The sequence below is a fragment of the Primulina eburnea genome, chromosome 14, assembly GCF_022965805.1.
Source record: "Primulina eburnea isolate SZY01 chromosome 14, ASM2296580v1, whole genome shotgun sequence".
In the NCBI taxonomy this organism is placed as follows: Eukaryota; Viridiplantae; Streptophyta; class Magnoliopsida; order Lamiales; family Gesneriaceae; genus Primulina; species Primulina eburnea.
In genome coordinates, this window is record NC_133114.1 from 15,418,932 (window position 1) to 15,435,226 (window position 16,295).

Sequence of the window (16,295 nt, forward strand, 5' to 3'; positions counted from 1 at the left end):
TAACCATAATCTATACTAATCTAGTAAATATATAGGATTGTAAGTTCTAACAATACTATCGATTCTGACAAATCAATCAGATCTTCATGCCATACTGATCAACTGCTATATATCATCTGCAAATATAATATGCTCCCCAAACAATACAATCTGTATAAAATACTGATCTAGAAGCGAAATTCTCAAGCAGTTTAAAACACAATCATATCAGATAATCTGTCAACTCATATAATATCAATCTCTGACAATTCTGACATTTCCGATTGTCTGATCTTTCTGATATCGGTATCTGATCAGTCACTGATCACAATATCAACTGTCTCAAAATCAATCAGTATACTAGCATCAGATATCATCTATTCTGAATACAATCTGATTCAACAAAATACATATCTGAACAATTTCTGTATACAAGAATCATAATTCTCAGAATATTTAATATGATCTTTCAAATATTCTTTCAATTCATTTTGTATCATTCTGTATAGTTAATACCATTCTGTACTAAATCTACTATACAAACAATACCTGATCTCCATTCAATTCTGAACTTTATCTTTCTGATATAACACCATTCTGAAATCTTATCTAGGCAAACATCAGTCAACTTGTATAATACTGACCAATCTATCAATACTAAACTCGATTTCAGTGGATCTACTGAATATATAAGGATGCAATCTGCTCCTTTCTGTACTAATCGAGTCATATACAATACAGATATCAAAGGAATTCTAAATCTAGAATCCTTATCGTGGTATCTCCACTGATCAGTTATCTTTGGTCTGAATCTTACCATTTCTAGAAAAATTCTACAATATGTCTGTACTTGTTCAGCATATTCATATCAATAATGCAATCAAATCCTAAAACACAAGTACATCAGAATCTAGCTCGATCTCATTCTTATCTTACTGTAGTATATAATATGTCAGTGAAATCTCTGATATCAACATTTTCCTCAAGCTAGGAAATCAATACTACAGTACAACCAACCCAACAGATATAGCATATCTCCATGCAACTCAGTCAAAGATATTCTTAACAAATGCATTAGTATATATCAATACATATGCAATAGAATCATCAATAATAGTACCTGTTACTATATCTGGGTCTGTTCCACAATCAGTGTCATCAGATGATTCTGTTCCCTAAAATCTTCGGGAATCTCTTTGAGGACAAACTCTCGCAAAGTGTCCCGACTGTTTACAGACATTGCATCTACTAAGTATTCCTTGGCAATGTTATGTGGGATGTCTTCCTCCGCAAGTTCTGCAGTATACTCCAGTATAACTCGGACTGGAAACACTGGAGCTAGATGAACTACTCTGTCCACCTCTTAACTTCTTAATCTGTTTCTTTTCGATCTTCAATGGTTCTTTCTTTTTACCACTGTTGCTGCCAATCTCAACTCTGGAAGGCAGTTGTTGTGGATTCGATGCTGGAAGATCATACGATGCTCCCTGTTGTCCTATCAGAACCGTTTCTGCTCTTTTGGCTCTGTTCAATGTATCAGCAAAACTACTCGATTGCTTCACATTCACCAATGTACGTATCTCAGGATTCAATCCCTGAATAAACTGGCTAGATGTCGCATCATCATTCCTAGCCACAAGAGGACCAAAACGTAATTAAGGTGAAGAACTGTGCCAAATACTCATCAATACTCATCTGACCCTGTCTCAAGTTAGTAAACTCTGCACTTCTGTCCTGTCTGTATGATGTAGGGAAGAATCTTTGATAAAATTCAAATTTAAAGATCTTCCACGATATTACTGAACAACTCTGTTCTAAAGCTCCTTTGGTTAGTAACCACCATCTTCTTGCAGTCTCTTGCAATTGGTTCTCAATCAGGTTAACTCTACACTCATCTGTGAGACCAAGAAATTCAAATACCATTTCTGTCTCCTCAAGCCAATTCTCACAATCAGCTGGTGTCACAACACCCCTCAAAATCGGTGGTTGAAATGACTGAAATCTTATCATCTGTGTTTCCATCAGAGTTTCAGACACATCCATCTGATCATACGATGTACTGCCCCGTTCTGGAATTCGTCTAGGAGGAATATCTGATAATCACAGGTATTAGTAATAACAGGAGACAAGTCCGTCTCAATCCCAATCCTGATCAGCTTACCTCTGATCAATAATTGGTTCTGATCCCGTTTCATATAATACATATTACCAAATCATCTCCGATATCCAGGTAACATGTAGTTTAATACAAAGTAACACCATACTGAAATCTTAGCAGATACAATGTTATTTCAACATTATATGCATTTCTATGTCATATAAATCCAGGCAATAAAACATAATATCATGCTAGCATACATATAAATCATCAGTATAAGAAATCACATGCTAGCAATCACATGCAGGGAAAGAAAACTCAATCTACCCCGCTCACTAACTTTTATCTCAATGCTAAGGAACCTACAATTCAAGGACCTACAGCTCTGATACCACCTGTTGTGGGGACCCGGATGCTAATCACGTTCTAAATCATAATTACGACTAATTAATCAATTAGAATAAACAGGGTCTAAATTTTTTTTTTCTAAAATACACAGCGGGAAGGTAATGTAATTAAATTCAAATTTAATATTAAACGTAAACATACAAATCTGAGGTTATCTACAATAATTCAACTAGGTTCAACTACAAATCAGTGCTGAATCCTAAGTTGCTTCAAAGCCCGGATCTCCACGCTATCTAGTCCAGCCTCGTTCTCTTCTTGGCTCTGAACCTGTCCCACCTGTTGTCAAGTACACATACAGACCAGACAACAGCCGGATAACTCCGGTGAGAATAACTCCCAGTATAAATCAATGAAACATGCAATCATATAAACAAATATAAAACATGTAATCAGGTATCAACAATATGTAACACATCTGAAACATAATCAATAGCACACTGTCAACAATACTCGTAGCTACAAAATTCAGACTAGACTCAATCCTAGTCTAGGGATCCCGGTTCCAGACGTCGGTCTGCATATATCGACTAACAGTAATAGAAAAGACTCCAGTTCTATCCACGCCGATATAGTATCGATTAATAGTAATAGAAAAGACTCCAGTTCTATCCACACCGAGACAGTATCGATTAACAGTAATAGACGAAGCCCTGATTCTATTCACATTGATATATTATCGATTACCAGTAATAGAGCAAGCCCTGATTCTATTCACATTGATATGATATCGATTACCAGTAATAGAACAAAGTCCGATTCTATCCACATCGATATAACATCAATCAACAGTAATAGAAGAAGCTATACATCTATCCACATCGATATAATATCAACCAACAGTAATAGAAGAAGCTATCAGTCTACCCACATCGATAATCAATCATCCAGTGACAGTCTTTGGCACAACCGCCAATACACCATCTTATGACATCGTGCAATGTGCCCGTGGCGATCCCACCACTAACGGCACTTCTGTCATAAGATAACTCTTCTAATACCTGTAATCTATAACTCAAGAAAACAAGTATATCAATCAATCAATGCAATAAAGTAAAGTATGTGATTTAGGGAAACTCAAGTCTAACCGACCCAAGTCGATCTCCCAATACCACATTGACTTATACCTTTGTCTTCATGATCTGATGAAGACGAAGTCTCAAATTTACGTCTGTCCATATCAATCTGAAATCACAATATTAAATAGGCTGTGTCAATCTACAGCTCAATTCAAAGCCTGTTCTGATCAATATCGAATCAAGACACAATCCAATCCATCTCGACAATAACACGATATAATCACAATCAACACTGAGTCTGATCAATATCAATTAACTGATGTTTCGACGATATAATAATACAATCCCAGTAACCCCGTCAATCCAAACATCACAGATATAATACAGAACTCATAATCAATATCAATACTAAATTCTATATCAATTCTGTACAATCCCGCAATCCCGGCAGTACAATATCAGTACAAGCAATTCAACAACTCATCTAATCCCAATCTGGTTAATATCAATATATCCAGTGATACAATACAAATCAGATATTAATTCCAGTATCACAAAATCAACAATACCATGATTCTGATATCAATTCAGTATATTACAACCGAATAAACTCTGAAAATTCATAACAATTCCATACACAGTCCGTTCTTCAATCTGACTTCAGATATACGATGTCTACTGTGTCAAGAACATCATATCTAACTCCTATTCAATTTAGACAATATCATAAATTCCAAACATGTCTATATATATATATATATATATATATATATATATATATATATATATATATATATATATATATACTCACCGTGCATGCAACTGAAACGTGTCACAATTGCACAAACCTTCAGCGGCGCTCGAGCGGTAATAAACTACCGCTCGGGCGCCGAACATACTGTTCGGTGCTTGACTTACAATCCATTGGCGCTCGAGCGGTAACTTTCTACCGCTCGGACGCCACAAGTTCTGTCCGAATTTCTTCTTGTGATACATTGGCGCTCGGGCGGTGCTTTTCTACCGCTCGGGCGCCACATATTCTGTCCGAACTCTTGGCTCATAATGCAACGACGCCCGGCTTCTTCATTCAAGTCCGTATAACCTCAATCATGTCAATTATCAGCAAATCGTGTCCGATTATAATAACCATTGTCAAATAATTTCGGATTAACATGATAAATTTCTCGGGCCTTACAAGACCATTTACACCACAGAAGTGGGAGGAATTAATACCTTAAAGAAAACAAATTAAAAATCTTATCTTCGCTTAGCTAGAAACTAATTAATTTAAATACACTAGCACAACTGATCTCAAAAGATTGTCACTCTCACAATTGACTTGATAACTGAGGTTCTTGAGTAGTTGTGTAACTGATATTCTCGTAAAACTCGGCACTCTTCCACAACTGAACTCCTTAATTATGTATATGCTTTGATTCCCACGGTAACATTTAATGCATTTAATAATATCATCCGTTGAATGCTCTTTTTGTCCACATAGACATTTTTTTGAAAATAATACGGGGTATCAGACTACAGTGTGCCGACTAATTTGCTCATGTACAAAATGTCGGTTTGTCTGGTGGAATTCAAATTGCAACTGATGGCGTGACTAATTGATCAAGAGTCAAACTGATCAGTTAAGTTTATTCTATATTTGGTAATCAGTTCTAGCTGACGTCCTTTCAGTTTGAAATCTCTGTTAGCTTCTGTTTGAGTATTTCAGTTTTGATATGTCAGTTCTAAAAATATCATGATCAATTCTGGTATCGATTAATTTGTCACTCTCCCAATATTTTCTTTTCATCAGTATGGAAACTCATTAATGGTTTTGAGAACTTCAGTTTATTAACTTTAATTCTACTTAATTCATTTCAACCTGATAAATATTCTTCAATTGTATGATCAGTTTTATATTTTCACTTTAATTCTACTTAATTCATTTCAACCTGATAAAAATTCTTCAATTGTATGATCAGTTTTATATTTTCAACTGTAAAATTCTGATCTTCAGTTCAATCACTCATTAATTTGTCGAACTCCCAAACTTATAATTTCACGATGACAATATTTTGATTATTTTTAAATTAATAATATGAATACTCAATAGTATTAGCTTCTATATGTATCTTAACTAAAGATGATAATTTTTATTATTAGAATAAAAATAAATGTGTATATATTGTATTAAAAATGATATAATTTTAATCTAAAAATTTAAAATATAATAATTTTCAACAAAATAAAAAACAACTAGATTAACATAAATCAAGTTTGTTTTACAAACAAACGCCAAATGTTTGTTTAAAAAAAAAATTAAGAAACTATCACCAAAATTACATAAAACTATATTTGTTTCACCAAAATTACATAAATATAATTTTAGCTTCACCAAGTTAAATTGAAAGTATAATAATATAAATATATTTTTATCTTCACCACGTTAAATTGAAAGTATGATAACATATACTTCTCAATTAACCTAGTGTAGATAACTGGATAATATATTTCGTCTTTCAAACAAAATTTACACCTTCATTAAAGTTTATTTATCATTTAAATATAGGTAGATTGCGATATCGTATATATTATATGAATTGAAATGTTATTGGGCCATGAAAATGATATACACAAACGGGAAATATGACTCAATTAACACGTCAAAATACTAACTCAACAATCAGAGATGATTCACAGCTCTGCGTCGTGGGCACGGCCACTCTGCTGCAGGTTATCGATAATCTGGCGTGATTTATCTTTGGCGGATTCGTACGTTTCTCCGGCCTTGGCTTTCGCCGCATCGTAGGTTTCCTTCACTTTCTCCTTCGCCCAACTCAGGGTGTCTGCTGCCTCTGATCCTGTCTTTTCGCCTTGCTCCGCCACCTTTTCTTTCGCTTGCCTAGCTTTCTCGTGTGTATCCTTGCCTAGTTCGGCTGTTTTTTCTTTTGCTGCCACGGTCTTCTCGTAAGCTTCCCCGCCCAGTTCACTCGCCTTGTCTTTTGCTGCCACCGTCTTCGCGGAAGCTCCCCTGCCCAATTCACTCACCTTGTCTTTGACTGCCCCGGAAGCTTCTCCGCCCAGTTCACTCGCCTTGTCTTTTGCTGCCACCGTCTTCTCGGAAGCTACCATGCCCAGTTCACTCGCCTTGTCTTTGACTTCCCCGGAAGCTCCTTTTCCCAGTTCACTCGCCTTGTCTTTTGCTTCCGTAGTCTTCTTGGAAACTCCCCTGCCCAGTTCACTCGCCTTGTCTTTGACTGCCCCGGAAGCGCCCTTTCCCAGTTCACCCGCCTTGTCTTTTGCTGCCATCGTCTTCTCGGAAGCTTCTCTGCCCAGTTCACTCGCCTTGTCCTTGACTTCCCCGGAAGCTCCTCTGCCCAGTTCACTCGCCTTGTCTTTTGCGGCCACAGTCTTCTCGGAAACTCCCCTGCCCAGTTCATTCGCCTTGTCTTTGACTGCCCCGGTAGCTCCCTTTCCCAGTTCACTCGCCTTGTCTTTTGCTGCCATCGTCTTCTCGGAAGCTCCCCTGCTCAGTTCACTCGCCTTGTCTTTGACTGTCCCGGAAGCTCCCTTCCCCAGTTCACTCGCCTTGTCTTTTTCCGCCACCGTCTCCTCGTAAGCTTCCCAGCCGAGATCAACGGTCTTATCTTCGGCTGCCCCGGTCTTCTCGCTAGTTTTCTTGCCGAGTTCGCATGCCTTGTCTTTGGCTGCCCCGGTCTTCTCTCTCGTCTCCTTGCCCAGTTCACTTGCCTTGTCTTCTGCTTCCGTTGCTTTGTCAGCAGTATACTTTCCAGCTCCTGCCGCATTACATGAATCTCAAAATTAATTCCAAGCTCGTTAATTCTAGTCGACCTTAAAAATGTGAACATAAATTAAATGGGCTAAATCGCAAGAGGATCTCGTTTAAAGAATCAATGTTCTTTTTTTGTTAACAGTTGAAGTCTCTTAGCAAGATATCACTTCAATATTCAAAGTGTATATTGCACAAAACTAATCAAATTAAGGCTACCAAGAAATACCCCGAGTATCCATCTTTTCCTCCCCCACGTGTTATATTACCTCAAAATTTTCAAGTACTAGGATCAAATTTGGTTAAAAGAAATCCCATTTGAATAGGGTTTTATTATTTGCATTCGATACAAACTCAAATGACCTTAGGCAACTTTGTGAAACCATTATACTGAATAGAATAATAAAAATTATGAAATAGTACTGACGGAGGGATTTGAAGATAACCACAAAATGATCCTCAATTTTAACCATCTCTGGTGAATATTTCAAAAATTTTGAAGGAGATTGCTCATACCACGCATAGGAACTTCAAATGAACAAATTTCTACCACGTAAAAACAATTTGCCAGCCACCAGGGACCAGTTCCAAATACAACTCGCTAAGAACATTGAATTCTCATATTATTCATATATATATCATGACAATAAAAACTAACCCGTGTCAAATTTACTTACCAGTAGTTGTTTGGGTAATTTTATCTTTGGTTTTCTTGGCGGCATCATCGAACTGGTTGGTATCAGTGGGATCAAGATCATCAGCCTTCGCGCCGGCAAGGCCCCCAGACAACTTATCCTTCGCCCATTCGGTCCAAGATTCTTTCTCCGGATTCTCAACGGTGGCCTCGCAAATCACCGCCAGTAACAGTAACAGAAACATTGAAGTAACCTTCAACGTCCCTCTGTCAGCCATGTTTGCAATCTCGGATTTTTTTCTTGTTTTTTCTTGTTTGGAAACAACGTTGGATTTCGAATGCGAGTAATGGTACACAAACACGTACATATTTATATATATGGCTCTCGTGGGGATGGTTCTGAGATCAAAATGTTCAGAGATTATTAAATAATTTGATATGATTTATTTATTTAGTATAATTTATGACAAAGGAATTACAAGACCGTACGTGGTCGTCTTAGGCAAAGGACGAGTCGCGGTGACAGCAACAGTCGTGGCAAGCGATCCTGTTTCTTTCAACCAAACGCTTCCATCTGTCTTTCTCTGGCTCTTACTACAATCTTCTTTACTTTATTTATTATCATGGGATAAAATATAATATGGGTGTGTCAAACCAACAATTATCGTGTACCTGTTGTTTTATTATTATTTTTTTGGGTACATATTAAAATTATATCATCAGACAATATTTTTATTTGTTTGAGTAATTTTTTGCTTCTTTTTTTTTTTTTTCTTGAGTGTTTTTTGTGGTATTTTAGTCAAGCTTAGGGCGTGCGTCCGTTTTTTTCAAAGTTCTGATGATTTTTTGTATTTGCGTGCAGAGTGGGTAATGGAATCGAAAATATTCGTTGCTTTCTACGATGATATTAATCTTTGCTTCCATGTAAATCTAGATGATATATTATGTAAATCGTGTTGCGTGTAGAGTGGTTTATGGAATCCAAAACATACTATGCCTTCTACGATGAGGTTAATCTTTTCCTTCATGTAAATCTAAGAGATGGAATCAGCCCGACAAATGTTGTGGGTTATCAATTTCACAAAAACTCACTTTCAATTTCATGAAAACATTCGATTCAAATTTTAAAAAAATATATTATATTTTATATAAAAAATAATACTTTCTCATGAAAATTATGAATCGTGTCAATCTGGCTCGAGAATATAGATATGTTAAAATGTCTCACACGAGAGTTTCTCAATCCATTTTAGTATATTCTAGATTGATCATTGACTTCTTATTAATTTTTATAATTACGATATTATATTTATTTTAATATAATTAAAAAAATGATACATGTACGACCAACACCTATGTACACGAAGATGGTAGTGGTTAAACTCATATATTATTCATTCATAAAAATGTTATAAATCATAAAGCTTTCAAACTCAGCTCCATCGAGTTGTTCTCAAATTGTGTTGTGTGATGAATCTCGTCAGCCCATTTTAACGGCTCTAGAAAGTGTAGTTAATTTGCGGACAGTCATTTAGTTGTATTATTAAGCATTAATTGTTTTTTTTTGAAAGGAAGTATTAATTGTTTGATACATGGGATAAGGGTGGGATTGATAAATAATCTCCCTTATCCTATGTTTGGTACATTTTTAAAAAGCCCATGATAATATCATGAGCTCTTGATAAATAAATTTTGAGAAGGATAAAATATCCTTGGTAAGAGGTGTGATAATTTTAATGTAATGATAAAATATATTACAAATGACTTAATTACCCTTAATTTAAATGTATTTAAGTTAATGTTAAATGTTTATTAAATACATACATATATACAAATATATAGATACATGCACACACACACAAATATACACACACATGTATATATGTGTGTGTGTGTATATATATATATATATATATATAATTTAAGAATTGAGATATGTAATTACAAGATCTTGATAAGAATGAAATATAAGTTTTTGTGATAGGGTTAATTTTGTCATTACAATTCAATATATAAATTTCATCACTTTTGTTAAAATCATACCAAGCATTCAACATATTATCTTATCATTATATTTATCCTTGATTTATCTTTATACTATATCTCTTACTTATCATATCCTATGTACCAAACTGTACCTTAGTATTTAATCAAAACTTAACCAAATTAGCTTTTGAATTAGTTACACGGCGGACCACTAGTATTTAAAACTCACGTGCAAAGCACTAGAAAAGCAAAACCCAAGACGAAAATGGGAATGAAGAAGCTACTTCAAAAACTTGGGCCAAAAGCCTACTAAACGATTGCCCAGTTTTGCCCAATAAATAAATCTACGCTACATTTTCTTATGCCCGTGCAGACTATATTTTTATGTAGGTTAGCTTTTTATTTTTTGTAGTTTGTCAAGGATTTTCTTAGTGATATTTGGAGGGGTGGGAATTGGATTGTTACAACCTCATAATTTGTCGTTATGGGTTTACCAGCTTTCTTGTTCACCATTGCTATGTTTTTGAGTATAGTATACGGTATTTACTGTTTTTACAAAAAAAACGTTGAGAAATGTTTGAATCAGCTATTATTGTTCGTGAAACTTCTTTTAGAGAGTTAAGTTTTTTTTTTTTCTTTCGACAACATCATTCTTTTGAAGAGTTCGTGCTGCAGAGTACTCGTATTTGATTCCACACTCATAAATAAATTTCAAGAGTTTTGTTAGTAAATTTTGTACCGTGGTAACTTCAAATTTTGTTATTCATACCTAATTTTTCATTTTCAGCACATTTCATAAACTTGATTAGTAGGCATCAATCGGAAGAAAATCAGAAAACTTACAAATTCTCGATGGTCAGAGGTAACACTCGATTCGCTTCCGCATATTATTTATCATGTTTATATATACGTAGAAACATGATTTTTGCGAAAAATTCTGACATTTGGTATCAGAGCCGTGATAACTCTACCTTGAAAATTTTTTTTCATTTTCTAAAAATACGATATCATAAAATTTCTTTCTGAAGTTTTTGCATAAAAACTTGAAGTTGAAGATCAGATAAAATGATATTAAGAATCTCACCTGAGAATTCTTGTTCTCGGTTGAAATCTTGAAAATTGAAGAAGGTTTATGAAATTTGATATACGGAAAGAAATTGGCGAAGATTGAAGACGAATTATGTATCAAATAATGCATATGAATTCAATTCAAATACATGATAATTGATGCATTTAATGGCTTCTGTCAAAGAAATGTGAAGTTGTCGGTCATTTGCCTTTCGGTAATGAATTCATTTGTTTATTATTATTATTATTATTATTATTATTGTTATTGTTATTATTATTATTATAAATAATAATAATAATTAACATGTTATTAAGTTATATGTATAATTCAATGCACATATAATATTTGGTTAAATAATTTGTACACATTAAAATATTTCTAAAGTTTATGTATAATTTAATTTGTGCATAAAATTTTTATTCTGTGATATGTATGTATAATTTTTTTTATGTATATACATACAATATTGAGTGGAATAATATTAATGCACTAAAATTAAAATTATAAATATTGCTTATGGTTTCATGCAAAAGTATGATATTTAAAATCATTATAATTAACAAATTGTTCATATTCATTATTATTATGTTTATATAATTTTATATGAAAAAATTAAGTAAAAATGTGAATATAAAGTTATTAATGAAAAATTTTAGCTTATAAAGATTCACCTAAATGTGGAAATTAAGTTGAATAATAATCATAAGATGACGTAAGAAAACATGATCTGAGGAAGTTCTTCATAGATCAGTTTAATCTGCCTTGACTTGCCACTGCTCTCTTTGAGGAATGTTGCTCTGACTAGGAGTTAGGTATTTAAAGAGCCTTAGCACTACCTATTTTTCCTGGAAGCACTCTTGGAAAATGTTGATTATGTTACTAAATAATTTTTAAATAAAGTATTAAGTAAAGCCAAAATTTTGTCCGATGAACCATATAATTTTAAATAATTGAGAAACCCACAACATCCTTAATTATGAAAAATTATACATTAAGTGGATTTGAATCACATAATAGACATCAATTATAATTAATTATATAAATATAATAATTTTTTTACCCACATGGATTTTTGTTATATTTATATAACTAATTAGGTTAAAATATCAAAAATATTTTTCTTAATTTACTCTCAGGAGTTAAAGGAAAATATGTTTTGATAATTTTATTATAATGTTTCAGAAAAATCTTATTGTATTAAAATTTTAGCACATACAATATGTCACTAGATTTTTTAAAACGTTATTTACGTTGTAAAACATTATATTACCTCAAATTTTTTTTTTTTTAAATAATAAGGATATTATATTTTTATGTAATTATGCAACTTGCGAGTTTTTTAAATATGAAATGTGACATTCCCGAACTGAAGGGCGATAATTATAAAATATGGAAAGAAAGAATTCTTTTTCAATTAGGATGGATAAATATTGATTATGCTATACGGAAAGACGAACCATCTGTTATTACTGAAAAAACATTCTAGATGATGTTTATCTTTATGAAAAATGGGAGCGATCTAATCGACTCTGCGTAATGTTCATAAAGACCAAAATCTATGCTGGCATATGTGGTTCTGTCAACCAGCATAATAATGTCAAAGAATTACTGAATGCTATTGATGAACAGTTTCAGTCTTCAGATAAGACACTTGCAAGCACCCTAATTATGGAATTCTCTTCTTTAAGGCTCACCGGTGTGAGAGGTGTGCGAGTGCACATAATGAAAATGCGGACATAGCGGCTAGAGTAAAGACACTTGAAGTGGAAATGTTTGAAACTTTTCTTGTGTACTACATTTTATGCATTCTTCCACAACAATATGGACCCTTCAAAATTTTCTACAACACATATAAAGATAAATGGTCAATCAATGAATTAATGATCATGTGTGTTCAAGAGGATGGAAGGTTCTTGATGGAAACAAGTGATAATGTATTTATAACTATACAAGGAAAGTATAAGAAGCAAGCCAAAGTCAATGGAAAAAGGAAATGAATAATTCCACCCCAAAATGACATCAAGAAAGAATCCAAATGCTTCTTCTGTAAAAAGACGGGACACATGAAGAATGATTGCATTAAATTTAAGGATTGACTTGAAAAGAAAGATATTCCTATTTCATTTGTCTGGTATGAATCTAATGTGGTTGATATGATTTATAACATATGGTGGATTGATTCTGGTCCTACAATCCATGTTACAAATACCTTGCAAAGTATGAAAAACCTAAGGAAACCTCAAAGAAATGAGCGGAACATCTATTCAGGAAACAAGATATCTTTGCATGTGGAGGCTATTGAGACTTGTTGTCTTAGATTGGATAGTGGTTTTATTTTAAAATTGGAAAAGACATTTTATGTTCCTATTTTTCTAGGAATTTAATTCCTGTTTCAAATCTTGTACCCCTTGGTTATTCATTTCAGTATTTGGATAAATCAATAAATTTATTTTATAAATCAAATATTGTTGGAAATGGTACAATGATTGATGGTCTTTTCTCTATTTCTTTACAAAATAATAATATCACTATGTATGTTCAGAGATATATTAAAAGATGTGTAACAAATCAAGATTCCTCTATATTGTGGCACAAGAGATTGGAACACATCTTTATATTGAGGATTAAAAGATTACTGAATGATGGAGTACTTAGTACTTTAGATTTTACTGATTTTGAAACTTTTGTGACTGCATAAAGGGAAAACAGACTAATAAGTCTAAAAAAGGTGCCACGAGAAGTACATAAATATTAGAATCATACATTCAGATATTTGTTGTCCGGATATGGACATGCAAGTTCCGAAATACTTCATCTCTTTCATTGATGATTACTCACGATATATGTATATCTACATGCTTCATAACAAAAACGAAGCAATAGAAGCCTTTAAGGTTTTTAAGGCTGAAGGGGAAAGGCAATGTAGAAAACATAGTAAGATCGTGAGAACTGATAGATGTGGAGAATATTATGGTAGATACACTGAGAATGGACAGGGGCCTGGTCCGTTTGCGAAGTTTCTCCAGGAACATGAGATTTTTGCCCAATATACTATGCCTGGTTCTCCGGACCAAAATGGCGTGGCTGAAAGGAGAAATCGAACATCATTATTGGACATGGTGCGGAGCATGTTAAGTAGCTTCAAACTTCCTAAATCCTTGTGGACTGAAGCTCTTAAGGCAGCTGTGTATACATAAACCGAGTTCCAACAAAGGATGTCCCATAGACGCCATTTGAGTTATTAAAAGGTTGGAAACCGAGTTTGCAACATATACGTGTTTGGAGTTGTCCTGCTGAAATAAGAGTTTACAACCCACATGAAAAGAAACTGGACCCAAGAACTATAAGTGGATATCTCATTGGGTATGCCGAAAAATCCAAAGGGTACATATTCTATTGTCCATCTCACAACACTAGAATTGTGGAATCAAGAAATGCAGAATTTCTTGAAAATGATTTGATTAGTAGGAGTGATCATGGCATAATATTTTAGAATGTTCACACTAATGCACAACTGTGGCGCCCCAAACTTCGCCACGTAATCATGCAACATGTGACGTCATATGCATAAAAAATTTTTTCTTTTCGACGACGTAATAATATAATGCATATACGACAAAATAGTGCAATCACCACACTATCTACGTCAGTGTAGCAGAAACAGTATAATAAATACACACATACAACTCAAATAAGACAATAAGCTATACTATCTCTATCTACTATCAACTACAGGACTGTTTGACTAGACACACCTAGTCCTTCACCACTATCCTGTCTCACGCATAGTCCTGTAACCTGCCCAACAAAAACAGCACCCAAAGGGTGAGCATATACAACAATCATCATCGTAATACATAACAGTTATATTAACAACAACATAAGATATAACTGAAACGATAACAGAAAGACCCCTTTTGCCGTTTCTGGACAATCAACCATCAACAACCTCAACAACATCACACTGCAACAATAACATCTACGATACGTCGCACCCCAACTCCGGCGACAGCAATATCGTCGAACGAACAACAACATCGACGATACGTCGCACCCCAACACCGGCGACAGCAATATCGTCGAACGAACAACAACATCGACGATACGTCGCACCCCAACACCGGCGATAGCAATATCGTCGAACGAATAACAACATCCACGATACGTCGCACCCCAACACCGGCGACAGCAATATCGTTGAACGAACAACATCAACGTGACAACGTCAACGACAACATCAACGAGACGTCTCCCAACAACGATAGTCAACAATATCAACAATAATAAACAACAACAAATATAATACCAAATCACCCAATTCCGGTGATTTATCATCGTTCAACACAATAGTATTCATCAATACTAAACAATAACAACATATGCTCGTACGTCAACACGTACCTGATAATCGAGTGTATATACAATCTGGCTATTTCTTTGATCCTGAGGCTTGTGAAGTATCTAAATAATTCAACAATAATTATCAGATCATTGTCACCGTATCAACACAGTTATAACAGCCTCAATATATAACATCAAATAGCCCAACAACAATTAATTCAACAAAATATAAAACTCGATTATAAATTCGTATTGTTCAACAATTTAATATTCTGGTGTATTTAATTCACAATACTACCATCAAATACACCCTAATTAATTAACTTCAAATAATATGCTATTTTACAACATCCGTCAAATTACGAAAACTTTATATCAACGTGTAGCCTATACTTCGTAGACTCCGAATATATAATCAGAATTAATAACAACTGACAAACAACTCACCAAATTTTAATTCAACGATTAAAAATCCCTAATTATAATAAATTAGGAATAATTCTAAACAACATCACTATAATCTTCTCTACTTCTTTAAAATCGTACACTATTCAACAATCTTCAATTTCTGTATGATTTAACAATTTATCGGATTTATTCCAGAAATCGACAAATTTCAAACATCACCAAAAATATGAAATTTATACCTCTAATCGAAGACCTCGTGTCAACGATCCCAGAACTGAAGTCGGTTCGTCGATTAGATAAACCGATAAGTCGCACGATCGAAAAGAAAATCAAAATATTATTTCTCTCACCTCTCCGTTCATTCTACTCTGCAAAGTGATTCTACTGTGCAAAGTGAAAGAAACTCACGTGAAGTTTCAAATTTATCTCATTTTTTTTAATATTATATTATATTATAGTAGTAAAATAATATAATATAATATATAATATTTAACATTTTAACATTGGTATATCATTTTGAACCAGTCAAACGCTCAAATTTTCCAAAACTCAAAACATGAAACTTCTAT

The 16,295-nt window shown here is 33.9% G+C and overlaps 1 protein-coding gene and 1 long non-coding RNA gene across 2 annotated transcripts; both read right to left on the reverse strand.

Moving 5' to 3' along the window:
* Window positions 1-6,087: 6,087 nt before the first annotated feature.
* On the reverse strand, window positions 6,088-8,313 carry LOC140813078 (uncharacterized). The gene is made up of 2 exons (XM_073171503.1): window positions 7,966-8,313; window positions 6,088-7,295 (listed from the first exon to the last, which is right to left on the reverse strand). The coding sequence occupies exons 1-2, from the start codon at window positions 8,288-8,290 to the stop codon at window positions 6,193-6,195; spliced, it is 1,428 nt and encodes a 475-aa protein (XP_073027604.1). The 5' UTR covers window positions 8,291-8,313; the 3' UTR covers window positions 6,088-6,192.
* Window positions 8,314-14,589: 6,276 nt separating this feature from the next.
* On the reverse strand, window positions 14,590-16,071 carry LOC140812636 (uncharacterized). The gene is made up of 3 exons (XR_012113707.1): window positions 15,966-16,071; window positions 15,379-15,438; window positions 14,590-14,775 (listed from the first exon to the last, which is right to left on the reverse strand). It is a non-coding gene; the product is annotated as an uncharacterized lncRNA (long non-coding RNA).
* Between the last annotated feature and the right edge of the window lie 224 nt (window positions 16,072-16,295).

Excerpts from the sequence above, each read along its gene's own strand:
- LOC140813078 (XM_073171503.1), bottom strand. The coding sequence starts at position 8,290 with ATGTACGTGTTTGTGTACCATTACTCGCATTCGAAATCCAACGTTGTT. Across the intron at positions 7,296-7,965 it reads AATTACCCAAACAACTACTG|GAGCTGGAAAGTATACTGCT; the intron begins GTAAGTAAATTT and ends GTAATGCGGCAG.